At 36.5% G+C, this 25197-nt stretch overlaps 1 protein-coding gene across 3 annotated transcripts; it reads right to left on the reverse strand.

The window, feature by feature from the left end:
* Positions 1–186: 186 nt before the first annotated feature.
* Positions 187–23648, reverse strand: LOC126621015 (type IV inositol polyphosphate 5-phosphatase 3-like). 3 transcript variants are annotated; one of them, XM_050289375.1, is made up of 12 exons: positions 23358–23648; positions 7432–7461; positions 7086–7200; positions 6783–6857; positions 6288–6360; positions 6072–6176; positions 4489–5350; positions 3267–3451; positions 2611–2719; positions 1947–2089; positions 1271–1505; positions 187–783 (listed from the first exon to the last, which is right to left on the reverse strand). In XM_050289375.1, the coding sequence occupies exons 1-12, from the start codon at positions 23367–23369 to the stop codon at positions 760–762; spliced, it is 1968 nt and encodes a 655-aa protein (XP_050145332.1). In that variant the 5' UTR covers positions 23370–23648; the 3' UTR covers positions 187–759. The 3 variants fall into 3 exon arrangements, with proteins under 3 accessions (XP_050145332.1, XP_050145331.1, XP_050145330.1); XM_050289374.1 differs by lacking the exon at positions 23358–23648 and having other exon boundaries at positions 7432–7964; XM_050289373.1 differs by lacking the exons at positions 7432–7461; positions 23358–23648 and having other exon boundaries at positions 7086–7357.
* Between the last annotated feature and the right edge of the window lie 1549 nt (positions 23649–25197).

Below are 25197 nucleotides of genomic sequence, written 5' to 3' on the forward strand. Positions count from 1 at the left end.
CGCTCAATTCATTCCGTCGCCTCTTCTCAACCCTTTTCGAACTGAGAGGAAACTAACTAAACATACGTGCTTACGAAGATGGAGTATGTTTTATGCCCAATTCACATGTTCCGTCACGTGTGGTGAAATTTTTTGTGGCCAATTTAATCGACTCTCATGTATTATGCGTTCTAGTTAAACTTCATATATGAGCCAATCGACTATTAATTAATGAGGAATTTGTAATTTGAATACAAACCAGTTATTGAAGATACACATGTATAAATATCCAACTTTACTGTACAACCTACTCTCTACGACTCAACTCGACCCGACTCAATTCAACACGGCTCAACTCGACCCGACTCAACTCGACTAAATATGCTCTCCGACGAATGCGAAAAATCACCTATAATATTTATATCTAACTGCAACATGCATCACTGTTGAGTGCTGACAAATTAGGGCTTGTTTGGATATGATTTTAAATAACTGAAAGCGTTTTTGGTGAAAATATTTTTGGAACCAAGTAAAAATGCAAGTAAATCCTAGAAAAGCACTTAAAGTGCTTCATGGAAGAAGCATATAACTTGTACTTCTTGCAGAAAGCACTTAAAGTGCATTTGGAACCCAAAAACATTTTCTCTAAAAGCGCTTTCAGCCATTTTAAAAACACATCCAAACGAGTCTTGAATCAACCCAAAGAATGAATGTTCCCTGTAAATGTAAACGTAAGAAATTTCACAAGTTTTACCAACTCCCACCAAATTTTCGCATCCATTAACGCTCCCAATCAGAAATATCCTGCATCAGGAAGCATGTTTAGGAAGTAGGAATGGAATTACAAATGATTTAAGCTATTCACTAAACAAAACCGTATCACAAGACGACTTATGGGCAAGCCGCAAGGACAATTGAGCATTTGAGTAAACTTTGGGGCCGAAAAAAGGAGGTATTTTTACAATGTAGTAAGTACACATGAGTATTATAACTTGGGAGTTAGCGACATTAAACAAAATGATAGTTGTCGCTCAATCTAGTGCACAAACAAAAGTGACAATGAGGATTGATAGTTCTTAGAAGTAGAGGTACCAAATTGTATATGCAAGGCATTAAACAAAAAAACTTCAAGAATGTAACTTGGATCAATTTCAATTGAGAAACACATCTATCAACACAAATCATGGAAAAAAGGCCGTTGGTTTGGAACCAGGTTGGGTGAGGGGTTGACAGTCGAATTAGAAAATCCAACAAGATATTAATCAAATCAAATGCCTAGGAAAGTACTAACCTGTTCCAATTTTAAGCAGTTCACTCCAACATCAATACCCATATCCATTACGATGTCCTCATTTTCAATCTCGGCATCAGTGAACGTGAGGGCCCGTTGTAGCCTCCTAGGACAAAACACCTCAACCTCAACTGCATATGTGGCAGTCACTGGCCGATGATCAGAAAGTTTAAGTTCAGCCCTTCTATAACTCAGTAACCTCATTGCTCGTCCATATGAAAGAATGCGGTCACACCTGAGAAATACAGTCACACTATGGTCAATTCTGTTCAAGGAACCGATAAAAATAGAAGAAACACCTTATATTGCAACGAACATGAAAATAATTCAAACGCTTGTTAAGACATAAATTCATAAAGAGGACACAAATGTCATTAAACTTCTTTAGAGATATTATTAAAGATAATATGAAACTTCTTTAATATAAATAGGACACAAATGTCGAATGTCATTTCACTCTCTTTGGTTGACAAGGAGGGTTCCTTAAATATTGTATAAATTCTAACACCTATATTACGATAACTAGATAATCATACCAAAATAAAAAATAAAAATCAAATCAGCCTTTACGAAAGAGTGGTCGACATGTATTGTGCAAAGCACTCATTGAAACAAAACAAGTAAAAAAGTAAGTCAACAAATAAAAAACCAGAAATGGAGATGAACAGAGGCCTACCATGCTGGAGTTCGCCTCCCGGTCTTTGCATCCTCCCCATAGTACTTCTCTGAATTGGTCTCATACTTGTACGTTGGTGGAAAATTTACAACACCCTCTGACCATCCATCAAATGCACGGCCTTTTTTAAGCTGTTTTGCAAGCTGTCAAGATAAACATAAATGTGACTAGTAGCTAAGTTTGGAATCGCACTTAACTTCACTGAAAGGCTAAAGTTCGATCAATTAAGAAAAAAATTCAGTGGAGGAATCTCACAAAAATATTAAAGTCAAGTCAATAGACTTTTTAAAAGCAGAGATGCTGTACAGTTCATCACACGACTCTTTTAATGGAATGGATAAACCATCAATCATACACATTAGGGTTATATGTTTTAAGATGCTCAAATTATTGGCTTCAGAATTTCGATTTTTCATTTATGAATTTGTTCCGTGTTTCGATCTTGTTACATCTTGCATCTTAAAAAAATCTACAATCCAAACACATTATCTAAAAGACCCAACTGCCTAGAATCAGTAAGCATGAATTAGCGAGCAACAAAAGCAGGCTACATAATATCAGTAAAAATTCTTAGTAAATCAAATGAAAGTTCAAGATATTCAGGGACACATTATAAAAATAAATAAAAACAGCAAACTGTCTTAAGAAAATTACAAAAACATACCTGGTCCTTCTCAACCAACGTGGACCACGCCCTTTGGGAGATAAGATCTCGTGTTTTCTCATATGACAAATTAAGACGATAATTTAGATCACCCAACCAAATTATTCTTCTGCAGGAAAAGGAAATATTTTTATTGTTATTTCTTCAAGAGGGGTAAATATATCCTTAAAACACTATTAAATTGAAGTAATAGTATAGTTGAAAGTTAAACTAATTTTTCACATCGATTAAAGTAGAAGGTGAAGCCAAGATTTGCAACTTCCTACACCAGATTAATTTATAACTTACGTAGTTATATAATTTTTCTGACATGAGATCGTAGGATATAAAAACCTCTAGTTGAAAACTATTACATCAAAATATGTTACTGTTATAACTGAATAAAAGTGACCAGAGAATTGTCAGTATCATGCAACTACCTTTCTTTACGATTTCCAAAAGTATGTCCACCATAATTATTCAAAGTCAATGTCATGCAAAGCGCAAACCTTTCTCTCTTCACAAGTATAAAAGAAAATTCCAACATTATTTGATGATTCATGAGCAATATTTTCATCCAGAAAAGATTTCAATTAAGACGACGAAAAAAGAAAAGAAATATGAGAAGACATTATCTCTGAAGAAAGCATATTGTAGTTAAGCAGCAATGTACTTACTCATGGTCATAGATAGTTTTGGGAAGCCCAATACCAGAAAACGAACGAAAGTGAGTTCTCCGATGTATTTCTTGCACATCAGCATTTCTTTTTATTTCATCTGCCTCTTTCTCACCTGCTGTCAGGTGAGTGCACACAAAACAAAACAGCGTCTGATACACAGACATGCTGACAGATATAGATCCCTGAAAAAAATTGAATAACCGTCTAAGAATCAAATAAATGATAAGAAAACTAACCCGACAATTATTAACATTACTCCATAAGGGCACTTTCTAATGTAGAATATGAAGGCATGAAACATGAAGAAACAAGACCTAGCATTGAATTATTTCCGGAATATCTACTACTTCATCCTTCTTTGAGCAAAATCAACGAGCAGGCGTGCGATGAAAAACGTTTATGACATAGCCATAGAACAAGGGTGGTCGGGATAATGGGAACATTCAAATAGAAGGAATATGAGGAGAGAATAAATAATTAAGGTATAAATTCTAAGACAAGGGTTGCAACAGTAGAAATTAAGGGGAGAGAGTTGTTCAAAAGATAGTTTTGATCACATGTAATATGAACCAGTCTGTTAATAAGTGTATTCCTTGAGACAGTTTTGATCACATGTAATATGAACAGGTCTGTTAACAAAGTGTATTGCTTCAATGAACGAAGAAAATTAAAGGAAGGAAGATATAATGGAGATGGATCATATGGAATAACGAGATAATTAAGGACCTACAGAAATGGACCCTTCAAAAGAGCCTCAACATTAGATGGGTTGGAAATTTCAACGTGTAGGAACATGACAGGATCGTCCAGTGAAGTGGCAAAAAAGTGTTGCAGTGACACCATAATATGGAAACATAAAAAAATTTCTTAAACATTAGAAGTAGACCTAGTAATGATTAATCAACAGAAAATGTACATTTGATATTAATAGCATATTAGATATTAGTTATTACAGGTGGAAGCAAAGTGAGGAAACCACAAAAGCGCTCTAATTTTTACCAATGGTTTGTACAAGTTATCAGCTATGTGAATGAATACGTCATAAGATCCATTCACAGAATTATGTTAGCAGAAAGAAAGAAAAAAACTGTGAGACTATCAAATAGTTACTGACAAAGACAAAAGCTTATGTTAACGTTTGTCACCAGTTACAACGCTCATAGTGATGAAAAAAGAATTTAGAAAAACAGAGATAGGAATTTGTATAAGAGAAACACACCTTGTTACCAATGTATCCCATAACACCAACACCAACAGTAGACACCTTAACGTTCTGAATATGTTTACGCAACCTCCTACGAACCCATACAGTTAGGAACACCCCGACCATCTGCTTGCTTACAATCCTTACATAGGATGATCTTCTTTTTCGTTTCATGAGAGATTCAAGATCAACCTCTGCAAGCAATGCTATTTCTGATGGCACATCATTCACAGTTGACTTGAAAGAATTGTACGTTTTCAAAGATTTTGGGGATTTGAAAGACTTCATTGTTCGAAAGGAATTCCGTCTTTCTAGTAAGTGCTGAGATAGCAAGTTTAATGGAGGCTCTGGCCAGCTCAAACCAATCCTTTCAGATCCACTAAGCATTCTGGTTAACTTGCCATTAAATTGGACACCAGAAGTTGCTTCATCATCTAATGAACAATCATCTGTCCGAAGGCTATATAACCTATCCAATCTCTTTGCAGGATAACTTTGCCTCAGTAAATCCTGTCCGGTTGGCATGCCTGGTTTGCTATCAGTAAATTCTTGAACTTGAGAACCAATATTCACTATTTCATTTGTGACTGATATACCCTTGCTGTCACCAGAATTTATGGTTTCATCATCCAATGGATGGACTTCTTCACCAATATCACTATCACTTTCAAGTAGGATCTCCTCTTCTATATCAGGGATATCATCAGCTGGCTTAAACTTTGATGGAGATGGAGGATCACTGAAGGATTTAACCTTGCTCGTCGCAGGTCGAACTCTATCCAGTGTTTCACGAATAATGTTTTCCCACTTAGTAATTGGGCGGCTATCTTCGGCGCCAAAGATATTCCCAGCATTTAATGGTACAATCTCCTGAAGACTGAAAACAAAAAACAAAAAAGTTCACACTTCTAAGATTTACTCTTAACCACGAACAATAGATTCAGATAATACAGATCAAAGTGGTAGAGGGTATTAAAGAGGACAGAATTTTGATCTTACACCAAAGAGTAATAGCAGACACAAATATGACAGATACGGAATCCGATACAAGTGATGCAACTCTATTTTGATAGCACTTGTTTATCCATAATTATCGTATTTTCAGTAGCAGTATCATTCACATGATAAACAGATCATGACAGAAACAGCTTAAGTGTTAGTGTGTAAATTGTGATCTGATGTGGTAGTTGTATTTCTAGCTTATATTGCTAGGATGATTAGCTAAATTGGTTGTATGCTTTCTTATCTAAGTCTCATAGTTCTTAAGTAAGTGAGTGTACATGTGTCTTCATCTCATAGGGTGTAAGATGGATGGCTAGGATTACTTGGATGTAATTTTGAATACTGCCAAAAGTTTGGAAGTGTAACTGTTAAGTGTAGAGAGATGTTCCTCTCTCACTTAGTGAGCAATCAAACAGTGCGTGTGAAAAGAATTGCAGTGTCATATTCTCTGCTCTCATTCTTTCTCTCTCTCTCTCACTCTAGTCATTGCAGCATATCCTCCATTGTTGTACTACATTTTCTTCTAATTCTAACATTAAGATCCCTAAATGCAAAATCAGTGAATCAAGGAAAAAAATGGAAGGAGAAACGCTTACCCAATCACATAGAAATCAGATGGCTCATTGACATCTAACCAACCATCAATGTCCAGGTCATCGGGTGGAATTTGTCCTCCAACATTCCATGTTGTAGCAAATACTCTGGAAACACCAAAAGTAAGAAAGATCAGAAGTTAAAGGGAAGGCCTGATAAACCACGCAGTAATTGTAGTGAATTATACTTTAACGTCACAAAAAACAATGGGCATCAACCTGAATTCCTTTGTGTTTATATACTGTGTCCTAAGAGTCTCTGACATTCGTCTTCGTGCCCTTGGAAGATCGTCTGCATAACCAAAAAACAAGAAGCAAAATACAATCATGAAAATAATTAGCGAAAAGCAGTATACTGGAACTGGGATATCCCGTAGCACAAAGTAAAATAATACAAGGCACAGGAGACTCAAATCAGAAGTTAGAACACTGGAAATGCATATGACCCTTGAGACTAAACAATGCTACAAAAGATCCAAAGGACATTGATAAAACATCAGAATCAAAATATTCACTACCATCTTCATTGCAAACCTTTAAGCTCAGAACAAAATAGTGGAGTCCTTTTTAACTCAAACAGATGCAGAGAACCGTGTTTTAAGTCATCAGTAATCATCAAAAGCCAAAAAGAAAGCATAAAAACTCGAGGACGGTAAAAAAGAATTGATATTTAAGAAGAATGAAGAATAAAATCCGGTTAAAGCATAATATTACCAATAGCATCATCACTCGCAGTCTCATCTTCTTTGATATCTTTAAACCTCGAATCTCTTCCCCGTTGATAAAACTCTGCAAAACCCATTTTACAGTCAGCCTAAAACCCCAAAAGGGTATTCTAAAAACACAAAATTGAGCTCAAATTCCACAAGAGATACAGTAAAATTCCCATAATATTCAAACAAAAAATAACCCATTTTCCAGATTCCAATTTAAACACAAAGGCATCATCAGAAAACATAAAAATTGTCTGTACTGGGTTGAAAGAGAAGAAGAAGAAGAAGAAGAAATGACAGCCACCTTGGGTGTCGGAGTCGGCGTCACAGTCGTCTTCGTCCTCCGTGTCGGCGCTGTAATCAGAATCTTTGGCGGAGATGTTGAGCCACTTGCGCATGACGACTCTTGGCCAGAAGAGCTGTATGCAGGACCAATAATCCAAACAACACATGATTTCAGCCCAACTCCTCTGCACATTTCTCTCATTTTTTCCCATGACTAACACCCAACTTAAACGAAATAAAAAACACATGTCCCCTCCTACCCTATCCATATATATATATATATATATATATTATATATGTATGTGTGTGTACACAGTGAGAGAGAGAGAGAGAGAGAGAGAGAGAGAGAGAGAGAGAGAGAATACCTGTCGTGGGTTCTTGGAGCGGGGCTTCATCTGAGAATGTGAATGCATGGTCGGAGAACATAACAATTAACAAGAAGAAGAAGCAGAATGAAGTATTCAGGCTTGGAGGAATAAAAAAAATTACTTAAAATTGCGAAAACAGAAGAGATGATCGTAAATGAAGAACAAAGACTAAACCAGCGCCACAACAGTTGGAAAAATACACAGTTGGGAGGTTGGACTCGCAAATTGCCATGATTTGACTTTCAAGTTTTTATATTTGAAAGACAGAACTACCAAGCACTGCTGCCTGGCCCTGCATGTGCCAACCATCTTTTTTGAAGCATGCATTAATGTTAATGAGATTAAAATGTACAACAAGTCTTGTGGCTCTATCTTGTAACTTGTAAGTGTCACCAAACCAATATAATTACATGCGTACAAAAGTAGGATTGTGAGAGGAGGGAGAGAGAGCAAATGGTATTAAAAGACCCATCACATTTGTTTCCACCCAAAATCCAAATCCAAAATCCAATCCAATCCATTGGTTTCCTTGTGGCCTCTCCACTTGTTCCTGTCCATTGGTTTCATTTTGGTCCCTTTTAGTTGAATCGACTAATAACATTTGACCTTCTAGACTAAGAGAAGAGAACCCACCCGGAAAAGAATCCGGCGAGGATCTGGAGGTCTCAAAAATCATGTTCGCTTATCGTACATCGTACGGTTATAAATTATTTAAAATTAAATATAAATAGTATCTAATATAAACTGACCGCACGATATACGATGAATATACATGATTTCTGAATCCTCTGAATTTCCAGAAAAATGATCCGTACAGTATCCTTTCCCAACCCACCCATCTACACAAATTGAAAGATAATAATATAAAAAAGAAAATGATTTTTGCAGGCTCCTTTTTTCTTTGTGCATATCTTTATTTAATTTTGTTCTTTAATATTTTTTTCTAATTTATCAATCTATTAATAATTGTCTTGGGTTGACCAATTAATTAGTGCGGTGCCACCAAAACCAAATGATGGCATTGGCAGCACAATAGCACATGCCGCCGGCCGACCAAGTCCTTGTGGCTTACATATTACATAACCAAAATAACGAGGGAATTGTTATTAACACTCTAAATTTTTTATTTTACGCTTTAAATTTTGTATATTTAGAAAGAAAAATACACTTGTGAAGAGTGTAGAATGAGATTTTTGGAGTATCAATAACACTTCCCATTAACCAGGTTCTAAAAAACGCTAGGCGCTAGTCGGGCGGCGGACATGAGCCTAGCGCCTAGGTGGCTAGGCGGAGCCTAGGCAGTCTAGGCGGATTTATGTAAATTTATTATATATCTTGTAAATAAGTGTCTATTTACACCTAAAAACAAACTATACTTCTATGGATACTAACATAATCATAAAATGCAAAAATAAAAGTAAAAAAAATACACAAAGTATATACATCCAAAATAACAGAACCCAAAAAAACCTTGTATATTTAGTTATTTACAAAGAAAACCCTAACCTAAAGATGATAAAAGATTTGACAAACTCCTAGATGTTTTGCTTAATTTATTATATATTCTCAATCCATTATTTATTAAAAAGTAATTTCTTTCCAAAAAAAAAAAATAATAATTTCCTTTATTAATTGAATCATATTCTGACACCCAAACCCATTAACACCCATTTACTTTTCTTTATGCGTCAATTCCAAAGTCCCATCCCTTCTCTTCACTTCTCCCTACCCAAGCCCATTTACTCTCATCTCCTTTTTCTTTAAGCCGTCAATTCCAAAGTCTCCAATCTCTATCCCCTCTCTTCGCTTCTCCCTGGTTTAAGCAAGCCTTGCCCAGTTACCCTCTCCCTACAATGTTGTCCTGTCATCGACCAAACAAGCCTTCATCTTCATCAAAACGCAGATCCCGACCAACCCAACTCAAAAATCAACTGAATTGTGTAGGTTAGTGTAGTGGTGATCCCCGACGTTGATGGTTTCAAGAAGTTCCAGACAGCTTTCTCTTTCTCTTATTTCAACAACAAAATTGCAGATCTCTTTCTCCTTCCTCAACAGATCACTCTGTTGTCGTCAGTACAAAGAGTTTTTTTTTTTTTTTTTTGGTTACAAAACAAAGAGGCCGCCGAGGCGGCCTAGCCGCGTTGCCTGCCCAACGACCGCCTAGCCCGCCCAGCGGCCACTTAGATACCGATTTATAGCCCTTCCGATTTGTTGAACGATTTCATAATAATCGCGGCGGAGGCCTGTCGTCCAGCGCCTAGCCGCTGCCTAGGTGGCCGCCTAGCCCGCGTTTTAGAACACTGCCCATTAATGAAATGATTAGAGCATGTTCGGTACTCTACTTGAATCCAACTTTTTAAATTCAAAAACAATTTTCAAGTTTTAGGCCTTAAAAACTTGTTTGGTATGACTATTTTCAAAAACTGAACTCAAGACTAATTTAAAAATGTAGTATATTATCTAAAAACATAAAAAATTAGTTTTTAGAGTTTTTAAATTTAAACTCACTCATTTCTTTTCTCTCCCTCCTCCCCTCTCACTTTAAATATATCTCCCTTTTTTCTTCTTTCTCTCTCCTTTTTTTTTATTTTTACCTTTTTTGTCTCTCCTCCAATCCGTTCTCTTCATTATCTTGGTTCTTTCTCTCACTCATCTTCCTCTTTATCTTGTCCAATCCTCTCTCTTCTTTCTCTTTCCTTCAATCATCTCTTACTTTGTTTTCTCCACTTTCCTTTTTCTCCCTCTCATGCGACCCCCTCTTTTTAGATCTCTTTGTCTAGTTTAAATTGAAAGATTTAAAAAATTTAAATCGCAAACCAATCAAGTTTTTGAGTTTTAAAGAAAATTGTTTTCAAGAAATGTTCTTAAGAAATGTTTTGAGAAATGATAAAAAATTTCAAATAGGATACCAAATAGGGCCTTAGATTTCTGTTGATGATTTTTCAAGTATATCCAGCAATGTAGAAGAAATATAAAATATTATGCCAAATCACTTTGCAAAAGTCATTATTGGTCTATAAATTTGAGGAGTCGTAGAGAAAACAAATCGCAATTTTCTATTTGATACTTTGTTATGTTATGCAATGTACCATGTATGGTAGACTATTCTGGTGGTCAGGTCAACTGTCAATCTTTAACCCGAATTCCACAATGAAATGATGAAGAAGGCAAAGAAATATTTTCTTACTATTGATTACCAATAAAGTTCTTCTTGTGCCGTTTTTTCTACACATTAAATTTATATATACATCTAAAATTTTGTGTTCAATTTCATGTCTTAATATCATTTGTCTTAAAAACTTAGGATGATTTGACAAAAAAAAAAAGCTTAGGATGATTCGATGATTCGTGTGTTGATTCAAAAAGCACTTGCACAAAATCTTCATTGTTCAAATTTCTCATATGTTTTGCCATAAAGAGGATGAGGTAGCAACTGACTGTCTGCTTTTGGGTTGTACACTTTGCCAACGAGATATGGTTTGAGAAACCTCTTGACTTTATTTGGGGTTCGAAACTCGTCACGAAAATGGATTTTTGAAATAGTCATATATTTTTTTGGTCCAATTCCGAACTGAAAATTTCGAGATCTTGAAAAATACTGAAACTTATTTTGGTTTCTGGTCGATTCAATAAAGTGTGTTGGTGGTGATGACTGAAATTTGGTGACGACAATGATTGATTTGTAGTTGTGGTGGCGAGAGGAAGGATGGAAGGAAGAATATGCTAAATTGAGAGAAGGAGGGAGAGAAAGAGAGAAAGAGAGGATCTGCATAATTGGGAGGGTTTTATATTAAAATGATGATGAGAGACCGAGCAGATCGTGGTGTTGTGGTGGCTCGTGGTGTGACATAGAGATGGAGATGAAGGGCGGAGATGGAGGTCGTGAGGCCATGGTGGTAGTTTGTTGGATGGCGGGGATGAAGATAAAGGGCATGTTGGAAATATGCCCTGAAAGTCAATCTTTGGAAGAAACCTTTCAGGACAAATAAATCGATGTATAAATGAATCTTATACATTAAATGGCAAAGATACTAATTAGGACTATCTCAATAAACGATATATGTCCTAAATAGTGTATCCATGGACAATGGATCGATTGAAGAAGTAATCTAATGATGTTAGACTACAGAGACCTTCTTCACATAACCAAGTGTCCAAAAAGGTTCCTAGTCATTGGATTGTCGGAGGGATACTGACAATGCTTAGACCGGTACATACTGTGTCTGCTTCAAATGGAAGGATGGAAAGTCTCATCCCATTCGTGTTGTGACACTAAGACAAGTATGTAGGTGCTCATTAAGGGAATGAGTTCACTGAACACAATCGAACGAGAATACTTGCATGGAGGTCTACTCACATGTCAAGCAAGTAACTCTAATGGTTGGAATAATATAAGTAGTCCTTTGACCTGAGGCATCGTCGTTGTCTTGTGGTTAAGTACTTAATCTTTGATTATGTCAAAGTCTCCCCATTCGCGGGTGTCCACGGCATAATTGGGGTTAAGCCACTTAGTCATGAAGGCAAGTGTATGCGCAACAAGGAATCTCTAATCCTCGATAAGAGAGGAAGAATACTCTAAGATATGATTCGGGAATCTTCGGCCGAAGTATCGAGCGTAATAAAGGAAAGCGTTCCTATACGACTCAAAAGAATCATATAAGAAGGAATAATCACATTAGGGGTTTGACATAATATTTCCATACCCTAGTAATGTGATTGAGAGTATTGTTTTAGAGAAGGATCGAATTACATTGTAATTCCAACTGAATAGGTTCTCCGAACAAACTTCTACATTAGCTATGATATATGGTTAGATGTCACTCATGGTTTGTGAGTTCTTTTAAATGATTAAATGTAGTCGTCAAAGAAGAAGGTGAATTAAAAGTATGTTTTAATTCACTAAGTGATTGGATTAAATATAATCAATTGGATTGGTGCCAATCACCTCACTGCCTTACTAATTAGAACCTAAAAGATTGTTCACCAATATACTATTGTAGTGAGTAACTAATGGATGATGGAAATAATTAATTGGATTAATTAAGTGTTGTGATTAATTTAGAAAGTCTAAAGAAATCATAAAAGCGATAAAGATCGTTTTGGGCTTAATGAAACGTTCGGGTTTAATTGGGCCCATTGGGCCTAAACCCATTGGGCTTTTATTCAAGCATTGGATGACTTGAAATATATAAAAGCCCAAAGCCCAAATCCAACACAAGAGGCCGGCCACTTTAAGTGAAAGGGAGAGATATTTAGTCAAGTGGTTGACTAGGTTTCTTTTTGTCTATATAAGGAACTTTATAGAGATATTGTTCATTAGGGTTTTTGAAGTGTTAAAACAACAAAGAGGCAAAAGAAAAATAGCTCTCTAACACTACAAAGGCCGGCCACCTTAGGGGTGTTTTTACTAACACATCTTTCACCCTTTTGGTTATTCCTTCATCCTTCTCACTACACTAGTGGGTGAGGATCTTTAGAGGTTTCCTACTTTGGAAACTTGAAGAGAACCTAGGAGCACTCATTCTAACAAAGTGGAGGAGGCAAGGAGGGAAGCTAGGCTCAAGGAGTTCAAGGAACAAAGGGCTTGGAGGTGGTCCATCCTTGGTCTCAAGTCTAGATCAAGAGGTATTAGACTAAACCTTCACTTTGTTCTTCTCTAAAATTGTTTTGATGCATTATATATAAACCTATGAATCTTGAAGGGGATTTGCATGACTATAGCTTTGATAATTTGTTATAAATGCTTCCGCTGCTTTCGTATATTAAATTTAATTTGTATATGCATGATAGTCATTTTGAAATCCCTATATGTGAAAACTCATAATTTTCCCTTCAGGGCAGAGATGGGGACAAATGAAAAGAGACTCGATTTGCAATTGTTGTGGCGTGTAGGTTGTCATACGAAAGAGAGATGGTGGACATGGAGTTCGCGGGCTATGTGGTGGTTTGGTGGATGGCGAAGATGGAGATTATGGTAGAGATGGAGAAGAGACTTGATCTACGGTTGAAATGAATGGAACGAAGTGAATGTCGGCTAGGGTTTTTAAGGGTATGCTAAGTTGAATAATTAATAGTTATTAGATAACATATAAGGGCGTGTTTGTTTGGTCTCGCTAACCTTCACTGGACTGGACTAGCTTAGCCAGGATTACTAGTCCGTGTTTGGTGCAAGCACGGACTAAGTTTAATGGGATTAAGTTGGACTCGTGTGCTCTAAGGCCATCTCTAACCAAATGAGGGCCAGAGGACTCCTTTTAGCCATCCAAGAAATTAATATTTTATAATAGTGTCAAGCCATATTTCTTACCATCTTCAACCAAATGGGCCAAGGGGCCATAGGCAAAACATAGCCCTGTGACAAAAAACCCATGGGCCAAACATAATTTATTATTTTAATTGAATTAATATGGTTACTTAAATTAAATTACCTCAATAATTTTTTGAGATGTAATCTCAATAATTTTTCGGATAGGATTTCGAGTGACACGTGCCACTAAAGTGAGTATCTCTCCAGATTTCTTATCGATATGTAATCTCAATAATTTTTCGGATAGGATTTTGAGTGCCACATGTCAATATGTGAGTAACTCTCCAGATTTCTTGTTGATATGTAATCTTAATAATTTTTCGGATAGGATTTTGAGTGCCACGTGTCGAGATGTAATTGGTTTCGCGAATTTTAGATATGATTTTTATCTGCGTGACACTTATTATCTTTAGCTTCCAATGTCCATAAATAGGGTGGATATTGGGCTATAATTCACACACCTTCATCTTTTCCCTATCCAATATCTCTTTCAATTCAAGTTTGCAATGAATTCCAACTTTGGATCCTCTTCGCATTTCAAATGGGGGTTCTCATCCAATTCTGAATTGGAAGATAAATGGGCACATATGAGATGAGAAGATGAGGAGTCCGATGAAGAAGATGAAGCATGGCGCAACACAACATATATGGCAACAATGGCTGGGGTCATGGCGTGTGAGCCAACTGAAGAACAGCCTCAATAGGGTGGCTTCGTTGTTGGTTGTTCTTATAAACCACGAAATAGAGAGATGGCGCATGAGACTCTAATGAATAACTACTTCAACCCTAACTTGATGTACACAAAATAGGATTTTAAACGTCACTTCCGGATGAGGTGTCATGTTTTCGAGCGTTTACTTTATCATGTCCAACATGTCAATCTTTACTTATGACAGAAGTTGGACAGAGCAGGTCGCTATGGTTTCTTACCTCATTAAAAGGTTATTATTGCACTCTTAATGCTTGCCTATGCCTCCCTAGCTGATGAGATGTATGATACATATGGTATGTCTGAGTCTACATGCCTTGATAATCTTGCTGAATTTTGTCACACAGTTATTCAGATTTACAAAGAGGAGTACCTCTGTGAACCAAATCAAGCAGATCTGGATCGGCTCCTTCGCAAAGCTGAAGACCGTGGCTTTCCAGGCTTGATAAGGTCATTAGATTGTATGGATTGGCAGTGGAAGAACTATTCCACTGGATGGCAATGAGGCTTTAGCAGAAGATCGAGAAAGCCAACTATTATGTTAGAGGCGGTTGCATCATTTGACACATAGATCTGACATGCTTTCTTTGAAGTCCTAGGATCCTAAAATGACAATACATTACTTGGGCATTCATCCCTCTTCAATAACCCGATGAAGGGTAAATCACCTCAACTTGACTGCTACATCAACGAGCATTAGTACAATATGAGGTATTACTTGGCAGATGGCATACCGAAAAGGTGGTTTACTTGACTACTACATCAACGGACAAGTGTCCCAATGGTTCAAATCCAATGGTAACCTAGTGTCAACATGAATTTAACTAGTCGTTGCTAGTTGGCGTCATGCTGACTCCAGGTAGCGGTTGGACTTGAACCATTTGGCTGGCCCAGGGCTGGCTGGTTGGTTGGTTCGAGCTAGCTGGTTAGTTGGTTCAGGCTAGCCAGTTGGCCAGATTGAACAATTTTGGCATGGTACGGCCTATGAGCCTTTTGACAAGCCCTCGATTGGAGACGATTTTCGTGTCATTTCCGGCTATTTTTAGCCCTATGGCTCTCTGGCCAAATCAGTTAGAGATGGCCTAAGTGGTCTTAGTGAGACCCCCCCCAAATGATTGTTAATCCTGTTTCCAACTTCCGCATGCATGCGTCTTCGTTTGCAACTATCCTCACCCATGCCCATATCTAGCCCCACCCACCACCTAAATCTAAAAAATAAGGCTTGCCATCTGCAATTCCAATCCCTACCCATGCATAGACGCAGCCCCCTGCCTAAATCTCAAATCCCATGAGGGAAACCATATCAGAGAGAGTGTCAACAGCAACGAACCATCTAACAAAAAACTAAAAATCTCATTGTTTTCAGCAGAGTAGCGACAACTTTGTGAAATCGTTGTCGAATACCCATAGAAACCAAGTATTTGAATCTCGATTCCCTCTTGTGATTCTTATTTTCTTTGCGCTGCGCTGCGCTGCACTACTCATCCCCTTGATTTTCTTCGTCGGTCGTGGCCTCCACACTTCCAGTTCGTGCTAAATGGTAGTCCAGCCTGTCTCACAGTCACAGTCTGAAAATTATTTTTGTCTGGTGCGAAGAAAGAAAGGAAGGTGAAGATAGGGGAGAGAGTATGTCTGGTGCGAACTGCGAAGAAAGAAAGGAAATGTGAAGAGAGAGAGAGGGAGAGAGAGAATTAAAAAGTGTGAAAATATCTGGATTTAAAAAATAATTTAATTCGTGGTAGCCCGGTATTGCACCAAATGTTCCATTATTCTTATACTACTTAGTCCATGCCAAGCCAATCCCGTTTAGTCCCTAAAGCTAGTCCAATCCAAAATAGTCCGGTACAACAAACGCATCATAAATATATTAGTTACATTTCAATATCACAAGTTGAAAGTTGGCTCGGTGGTTAAGACCTTTGATCTTCTAAGGGAGATCATTGATCTAAGTTTCTCTAGCCTGGTTAAGACCTTCGATGTTGGCACCTCTGTCGAAAAAGGTGAGGGGAGGTTGAAGAAGTGTATTGGTTTGGGGAGGCCATAAAGGACTGTATGTGTGAGGAGGTCGGATGTGCGAGAAGTTGTGAGTGGGTGTTTTTTTTGTGCGTCTTTGATGTTTAGTTGTATCATCTCATATGGCAAGTGATGTTATACAGTCAACATCCAATCAAATATATTCATTAATTGACGGTAACATGCATATATCATTTGTCACATGAGATCATATATCAATTTGGTACCAAAATGTGATATTCCTAACAATTTTGTAATATGATGATATGTAGTATATACACAAAATTTATTTTTAAAAAGCATAAGAAAGGATCCTCCACAAGAGTCCTAAATAAGACCAAGTCCAACCCTTTCCTTTTGGTTGGGAAAATGGGGCAATTATTGCCCAAAAAATAGAAAACCTAACTACAGCCCAAGACAAACAATTGGGCAACCATTGGGCCCTACACTATCGGACTGCCCAACTAGGCTATCCTAGCCCGATTTGCACCTGTACCATCTGACGTCATGTTGACATCAGCACGATGTCAACCACTATCAAGAGCCCACGCAAACGAGCAATAACAGAACTTGGCCAGTTGAGGGGCCACTATTGTGTTGTTGCATCTTTCCATTAGCAAAGGCCGTTATGTTCATTGTAACTGTGCTCGCTGTAGCGCTACTGCACGAGGAGGACTTAGATTTGGTGTGGATGAGGACGGTCTGCCATTGTTGATGAGAGAGAGAGAGATAGTTTTAGAGTGAGAATCGAGTTTGGAGAATTGTAGTGAGACAATACGGAGAAAGGGATTTGATTTGGGTTTCGAGAGGGAGAAGGGAGGAAGAGTGTGATGGAGAACAGTTGGAAATAGGAGGGATGAGATGGAGAAATGAGGGAGATAAAGATAAGGGAGACAAAAAATGGTTCCTGATTTGTAAAAAAAAAAAAAAAAAAAAAAAAAAAAATTAGTAATAGATAAGTATTAATTAAGCCTGGGTTCATTTGACGAAGTTCTAAGGAGATAATTGTCTATTGCATAATTAGCTGACAATTGCCTTGAGGGGTAGAACTGCTTTAAGAGCAACCCCACCCCAAACAGATTAGTCGGACAAATGGGTGATTCTTGCCCAAACTAGAAGAAAGTGCTTTAGCCCATTCATATTAGTCAGGCAACTAAGTGGGCCTCAGCTCGCCCGACTGGTCCATCATGCAATTTTAACCCAAGCTTTTACCCAAGTGGTTTGACGTCAGCATAACATCATCCACGGAAGCTGACGAACAAGACCACAAAAGAGAAGGCGGGGGTCGCGACAAAGCAAAAGAAAAGGTAGAAAAGCAATTCCGGCGATGCTCTTTAAGCTGCCAAGAAGTTGAAAACAGTTGGAGTATAATTCCAAGAAGAAGTGGTGGCCAAGAGCTCAGAGTCGGAATCAGAATCAGGATTTCGTCAATTTCAACGACGAATGCGGTGAAAGGACTTGAAGGGGAGGAAGAGGAAGATAGAAGAGGGTGGGGGCCAAGAGCTCAGAATATTTGGAGGAAGATCAAGAAGAAGAAGCGAAGCTAGTACAGAGCTCAGAGAGAGCATGGAGAAGAAGGATGAGAAAAATGGGAGATGACTCTTTCGAGTGAAAGGAAGAAGGTTGTAGAAAATAACATAATTAATTAACATTATCTTTTATTAATTTAAAAAAATATAATTTCTTACTAAAAATTGTCTAGATAATTCATTTTTACGGGGTGGTGATGTACTTAGGCAATTATTGTTCACTAAGAGCATTTCCACCCTTAAAAGCTTCCCTGAGCTATAAACAACTCAATCCCCTATGAACAATAACTGTCTTTAGTGAACAATAACTGCCTAAGTGCAACTCCACTCCTGAACTGAATAGCCTATAAATTCGTATTAAGATATTATTTTTTTACAAAATAATAAAAATAATTTTATTTTTAATTTTGGATAATAATAAAAGATTGGTTGAAAGTATTTGAAAATATTGGAATGTGGTGTAAGGTGGAATAATATGTTACATATTTATAGGAAAAAAATATTTTTTTTGTATTTTTAATTTTTTTAATTTTTTTAATTTTTTTTTAATTGTTATAATTTTTTAATAGTGGATGACGTTATCATTACTTCAGCCTTACGTCACTGCCCCTAGACATTGAGCCAATTGCAAAAATTGGGCTCCTCTAGAACCTAGTAGATTGGTGTGGGCAGAAGGCCTTTTTTTGGGGGGGGGAAGGGGGCAAGGGGATTTTGTGGCCTATCCCCTAGGGGATTTGAATGGGGTGGACTTGCTCTAAGGTAATAATTGCGTGTTGCCCAATTACCTGAGCAAGTATTGCCTTAAGAGTATGTCCACCAGTTGGTGGAGGCAATGTCAATTGAAGGGCGAGGGCAATTTTATTTTCACTCTAAATAGTAATTGCATTTGTGCAAGTCCACCAGTTTGGAAGGAGGAAGGAAAAGAGCAAATGTGATTACTATTCACAACATATTTTTTTTAATTTTTAAATTTTTTTCGTCGTCTTATTCCTACATATCATTATTGCCGTATATTTTTGGGTAATTTTAAACATTTAATTTGCAAGTGTGTTCAACTTTGTAAGATTTTTAAAGTGTGAACTTTGTAAGTTTTTTTTTTAACTTTTTGATAGTTTTATGAATCTTTTAACTTTTTAGAGTTGGATTAATACTAGTTGTTAAATTTTTGAAGTTTTTTGTTGAAATCAAAGGCTCAAAAAGAGCCACATGGGTGGTGAACTGGGAGAGCTGGTGAGAGCACTTCCACCCCTAAAAAGCCCATTGGGCAATAGACAATTCAATTCCTCAAGTGAATAGTAATTGTCTTTAATGAATAATAACTGTCCAAGTGCATCTACACTTCTAAACTAAATGACCCAAGCAATTCGTATTAAAATATTATTTTTATAAAATAATAACAAATAATTTTATTTTTAATTTTGGATAAAAATAAAAAATTGGTTGAAAGTATTTGAAATATTGAAATGTGATGTGAGGTGGAAGAACACAATTAGGTATTTATAGAAAAGAATTATAAATTTTTATTATATTTTAAATTAATTTATTATTATATTTTTATAATTTTTGTATTTTAATTAATCTTTTATAATATTTATTATTTTTATAATTGTTTAACAGTGGCGGGCGTCACCATGACGTCAGCCTTGCATCATTGCTCCTGGGGGCTGGGCCAATCAATTATCCATTGGGTGAGCAACTGGGCTCAGTGAATTGGACGGGTTGGTGAGCAACTGGGCTCAATGAATTGGACGGGTTGGTGAGCAACTGGGCTCAATGAATTGGACGGGCTGGAGTGGTTTTTTTTTGGGGAGGGGGGATGGGATTAAATCAACTAACCCCTACAGATATTTGTTGGGCTAGAAGTGCTTTGAATAGCTTATGGGTTGGACAAATTTGGGCTTCACGTGAGGGGGCCCTCTGTTTGCTAGGCTTCAAGCAGGGCGCAAGCCCTTTCAATTGTTGAAGGTGCATCTGCCCTTGAAATTGTCGAAAGGGCAGCTACCCTTACAACTGCCTTGAACCCACTACGGGGTGGTTTGGGAATGAGGTGCTTAAAAAAAAGTACCCATGAAAAAAAGTTGTGAGGGTTTTAGGTGTTTGGTAAACTGAAAAAAAAAGGCTTATTTTGGAAGCTGCTGTGAGAATAAGCTGAAATCAAAGGAAAAAGCTGAAGCTGTTATTTGTAGCTTTGGAAAACTGGCTTTTTTTTCAAAGCACACGGAGCTATAGTGCTCCTTTAATGAAAAGATCCACTATCAGACTGCTTTTTTTTTTTTTTTTTTTTGTCCAAAAGCACTTTTACAAAAAAGTTTACCAAACACTCTGTTGATTTATTTCACAGCCGCTTCACAGCACAGCCGCTTATTCTCACAACAACTTTTTTTTCAAAGCACAGTAATACCAAACCAGCCCTAACTCCTGTTTTGTGGACTATTAAAGGAGTCTTTTTTTTTGGGTGAAGAACAACTTAACCTAATTGCCCGACTGGTAAAAATACTCAAAAGGGTGGAGTTGATATAAGAGAGTTCATCTAAAATTACGGGCAAACAAACAGATGTACAAGCGGAGCCACACAACTACATTTTCGGATACACACAAAGTTCCCAATGGGTGAAGCACAAAGTACAAGTCGGTAAAAGTCGTTTGTCACTTTGCCAAAATTAGAAGGAACCCCATCATCTTATCCACACAAAAAGGAAAACGTGTGATTTTTCATGAGGTCCATACCTACCCAGCTACCCTAGAGATGAAAGGAAGAAAGAAAGATTACGTTAGCTTGTCAAATGTTGTAAGTTAGTGGAACAAAAAAATGGGAACATAGTTGTCATTGTATAGTTTGGATAGTTTTAAGTTGTGTATCGAATTGATGGGCATTCAATTAGTATTAGAGTTTAATGATAATTTTTTTTACTTCTAAGTAAGAGGTATTAAAGTTTGTTTATGTATATAACAAATTCACAACTAAATTATTACAATGGTGCTTTTCACACCCTTTTTTATGACTATCCTATTGTGTAATCTAAATCTATATCGACTAGAGAAAAAGAAAAAGTAGACATGTCCAATATTTAATGTATAAAACTTACTCTTATCAAATTTACACCATTATGACAATAGTATAATATAAATCAAATTTACAATGCCTAATTTATATATATACACACATCACAAATCACCGTGGAAAGCAGTGTTGATATATAGTTTTGTTCATCGAATAGTAATTTTTTCTCGTCAATTTATTCATTGGAGTTAATGCGTTTTATAAAAGAAAATAATTAATAATACCTAGTATAAGAACAAGGAGTAAAGACTAAGTTCTGGTCCGAAATCAAAGATTCAATGAATCCTCCCGTGGGAAAGGGCAACACAGTTTCATGCTAATGTATAAGCTTCCTAAAGAAAATCCGTTCATCGCATACTAATGTATAAAAAATATCTCATTGTGAGGATCCCGGGGATTTTCCAATCACATTCGTTCATTGTACATTGTACGGCCAGTTTTCGTTAGATATTGTTTATATTTAATTTTAAATAAAAAGATTTACAATGATTTCTGGCCGCACAATATACGATGAACGGATGTGATTGGAGGATCCCTGGGATCCTCACAAAGAAAATCCGAAGAGGATCCTCATTCTATAATTTTTCACCCTCTGTGTCCCTTTTTTTCTCCCACCAACATCGCATACTAATGTATAAGCTTTCTTTTTTTTTTTTCACAAAAATTGTCAGGCCTATTTCTTGCATGACCTGTTAAGAAAAAAAAAAAAAAAGGATTCGGGTGAACCCGTTGATGAGTCGGATCGTTATTGGATTACCCGTTAACGAATCGGGTCACCCGTTAAGATAACGGGTATGACACGTAAACGACACAACATGTTAACGAGTTGGGTCATTATCGAGTCACTTGTTAAGAACTTGTTAAGATAATGAATTTAATACGACACGATCCGTTAAGACACGATAAAGACGACCCTTTTGCCAAGTCTAAAAAATTGTACTCCCTCTAATACTCTTAATTACCAATTGACCATAAGCTTTTTGCTATATATATCAAGTTGATCACTATTCACAGTTTGGTGATTATAAATGACGACAAATAAAATCCACTAATTAAACATATTGTATTAAGAGAGTGGTCCATGATCATGATGTGTCATGAGTGAGCAGAGCAACAAGTAAATCATGATTTCTTTGTCAAAGAAGGCACCGTGGCTATTGATGCAACTCAACTGGTTTATATTCATGCTAATCAAGGTGGGTGTGGGGTGAGGGAGAGTTAGGATCCTTTAATCTCTTTATAATATGGTGAGGACAGATGACAATTCTTGCATTTTCATTTAGGTGAAATCATGCGCGTTGGACTTAAATTTAGTTGGGATAATAATAATATATTGGTTCAAAACTTAAAGATACATCAAAAATAGGTGATGAAAATGAAGCAGTATCTATATATAACTATTTACGTCTTTGTCCAAAGAAAAATAACTATTTTAAGTTGTCACACATTCACTAATTCTCACAAAATTTGGGAGATCTGGTCTAGCGAACATATTATAAACAGGAACAAGAAACTTAATTGTCTAAATTAAACAAATTAAAAAGAAACCAAGTCTTAGAATAAATATATTATTGTACTATAAAAAGGAACAAACTAGAATTTTTCTTCCCCCGCTGATAATAAAACAAACTTCTATGTGATTAATTTTTCTTCCGTAAAAAAAATAGCAGATTTTCAAACTGCAAGAATTTTTCCACTGCATTTTGACTGGTTGCACTCATTCATTTGGTCTGTGCTTTGATTATGCTTTGTTTACTCAATTATCAAAGTTTAAAAAAAAAAAAAAATTAAGAAGGAGTGTATAAATGAAGATAAAGTCGGAAATAATATATAAGTCATTGATTGATCTGGATTCATCAACCAATTGCGGTGAGTGAGATAGAAAACAAAAACTCTTGGCTAAGAAAAAAGAGATAATACATAATATATATTTATATACATAACATAGATGAATATATGTGATGAGGAAATTCTTTTGCTTGATTTGTTTTATGTTTCCCTTTCATGTTCCCGATAGAATTATTAAAGTCTTCTGTTTCCAAAAGAAAAAAAAATGCTCTAAAAGCTCTTCGAACTTACAAATTTACAAAAATCCCATAAAACACACGAACTAGCTGAGAAATCCACAATCCACAAACAGAATGTATTACATGTTTCTGCTTACATTAACATGATTGAACTGCTATACATATCTAGTTCACTAGCTGTATGGCTATATATATGTACTGAAACAAGTAACATGCATGCATCTGAAACAGAAAGGAAGAGAGAGACACAGAGATCGAGATAAAAATACAGACATACCTTTGGTTTCATAATATATACTCTTTTTCTACTGCTTCAGCTCTTCAGATGATGAGAAGACTCTTCTCCCCAATATCCACAGAAAAGACGACAATTCAGCTGTTGTTCTTTTGGTAGATGAGTGTAGGTGTTTAGGAGAGATAGCTAAAGTTCCTCTTTTATCTAAAAGGAAGGTCCTTCTTTCTCTGCAGATGGATACATTGGCTTTTTCTCGGCGTAATTGTATTTCTTTGAGAGAGAGAGAGAGAGGGAGAGAGAGAGAGAGGGAGAGAGAGAGAGAGAGAGATAGTTGAGAGAATGAGAGAGAGAGAGGGATGAGCCTTGTAACTATTGGCTATTATAATGTTGGAAGAAACAGCACACGTCTTTTTCAACTCACCATGTCTCTGATTAAAACATTATATATATATATATATATATATTTTTTTTTTTTTCTTTCTAAAATAAAATAATATTACAAGAGGATTCTCGACCGATCTTAAAACAATACAGATCAAACTTTAACCTAGGCAATACTAGATTTGGAAAATTATTAAACTAGAAACAAGAGTAATTGTAGCTATGACCTATATAAGCAAACTCATCCGCTGCCATAGTAGCTTTCAATAAATATGAATTATGGTAATTCAAAATGAATATATTTGCATCCCCAGCGAGAGGAATGCACATTTTCCACAATTTCTGAATACCATGTTTAATTGCCATATAAATTTTATAAGGGGAACCGTTTAATTTATTAATTTTCATTTGAAGATTATTCTTACAAAAAACATCATTTGAATTGGAGATTGTTTGTGCATCCAAACGATGAAACAAAGCAACAATGTGATTACTAAGTAACATATTTATAATGTGACTATCAAGTAGCATATTTAGAATGAATCGTCCATTTATTTGATACATTTGGATAATTAAACTATCCGATTTGAATGAATTTTTTTTTTGTTTTGGTGAGATGGTCTTCGAATGAAAATCAGGAAATGGTTGCAATTTTAAAATTAGGTAAAAGACTGTTTACTACCCTCATGTTTTGTGGTTTTCAACATTTAGTACATCAAGTTTTTTTCGTCTCAGATTCATATCTAAAGTGTAAATTTTGGGACAGTCTCATACATTCGTTAGTCAAACTGTTAAATCTGCCGTTAATTGTGACGTGGCGCCATGACTGGGCGCCACGTGTCGTCCACGTTTTTTTTTTCTTTTCTTCTTTCTTCTTCTTCCTTCTTCTGCAATTTTTTTTTCTTCCTCCTCCTTCCTTCCCCTTCTTCTCCTTCTTCCTTCCCCTTCTTCTCCTTCTTCCTTCCCCTTCTTCTCCTTCTCCTTCTTTTTCTTCTTCCTCCGAATCTGGGGAAGTTTTGTTTTGTTTTGTTTTGTTTTTTTTTCTTTTTTTTTTCTTCTTCTTCCTCCTTTTTCCTCCTTCTTCTCCTTCTTCCATCCCCTTCTTCTCCTTCTTCATTCTTCTTCCTTCTTCTTCCTCGAATCTAGGGAAGATGAAGGTTTATTTTCTTTTTTTTTTTGAGGAAGATGAAGAAGAAGGAAGAAGGAGAAGAAGGGAAAGGAAGAAGGAGAGGAAGAAGGAGGAAGAAGAAGGAAGAAAAAAAAAACCTTCATCTTCCCCAAATTCGGAGGAAGAAGAAGGAAGAAGAAGAAGAAGGGGAAGGAAGAAGGAGGAAGGAAGAAGGAGAAGGAGGAAGAAAAAAAAATGTTGTAGTTGGAGGAAGAAGAAGAAGAAGAAGAAAGAGGAAGAATGAGGAAGAAGAAGAAAGAAGAAAAGAAAAACGTGGATGACACGTGGCGCCCAGTCATGGCGCCACGTCACAATTAACGGCAGATTTAACAG

This window comes from Malus sylvestris, chromosome 5, assembly GCF_916048215.2.
Source record: "Malus sylvestris chromosome 5, drMalSylv7.2, whole genome shotgun sequence".
In the NCBI taxonomy this organism is placed as follows: Eukaryota; Viridiplantae; Streptophyta; class Magnoliopsida; order Rosales; family Rosaceae; genus Malus; species Malus sylvestris.

What these genes read in the sequence shown, in the direction of transcription:
- LOC126621015 (XM_050289373.1), bottom strand. Translation starts at nt 7,335, where the DNA reads ATGGATAGGGTAGGAGGGGACATGTGTTTTTTATTTCGTTTAAGTTGG. An exon ending in TGGGATACATTGGTAACAAG is followed by an intron (nt 3,452 to 4,488) that starts GTGTGTTTCTCT and finishes AATTTTTTTCAG; the next exon opens with GGATCTATATCTGTCAGCAT. An exon ending in GGGAGGCGAACTCCAGCATG is followed by an intron (nt 1,506 to 1,946) that starts GTAGGCCTCTGT and finishes TGTATTTCTCAG; the next exon opens with GTGTGACCGCATTCTTTCAT.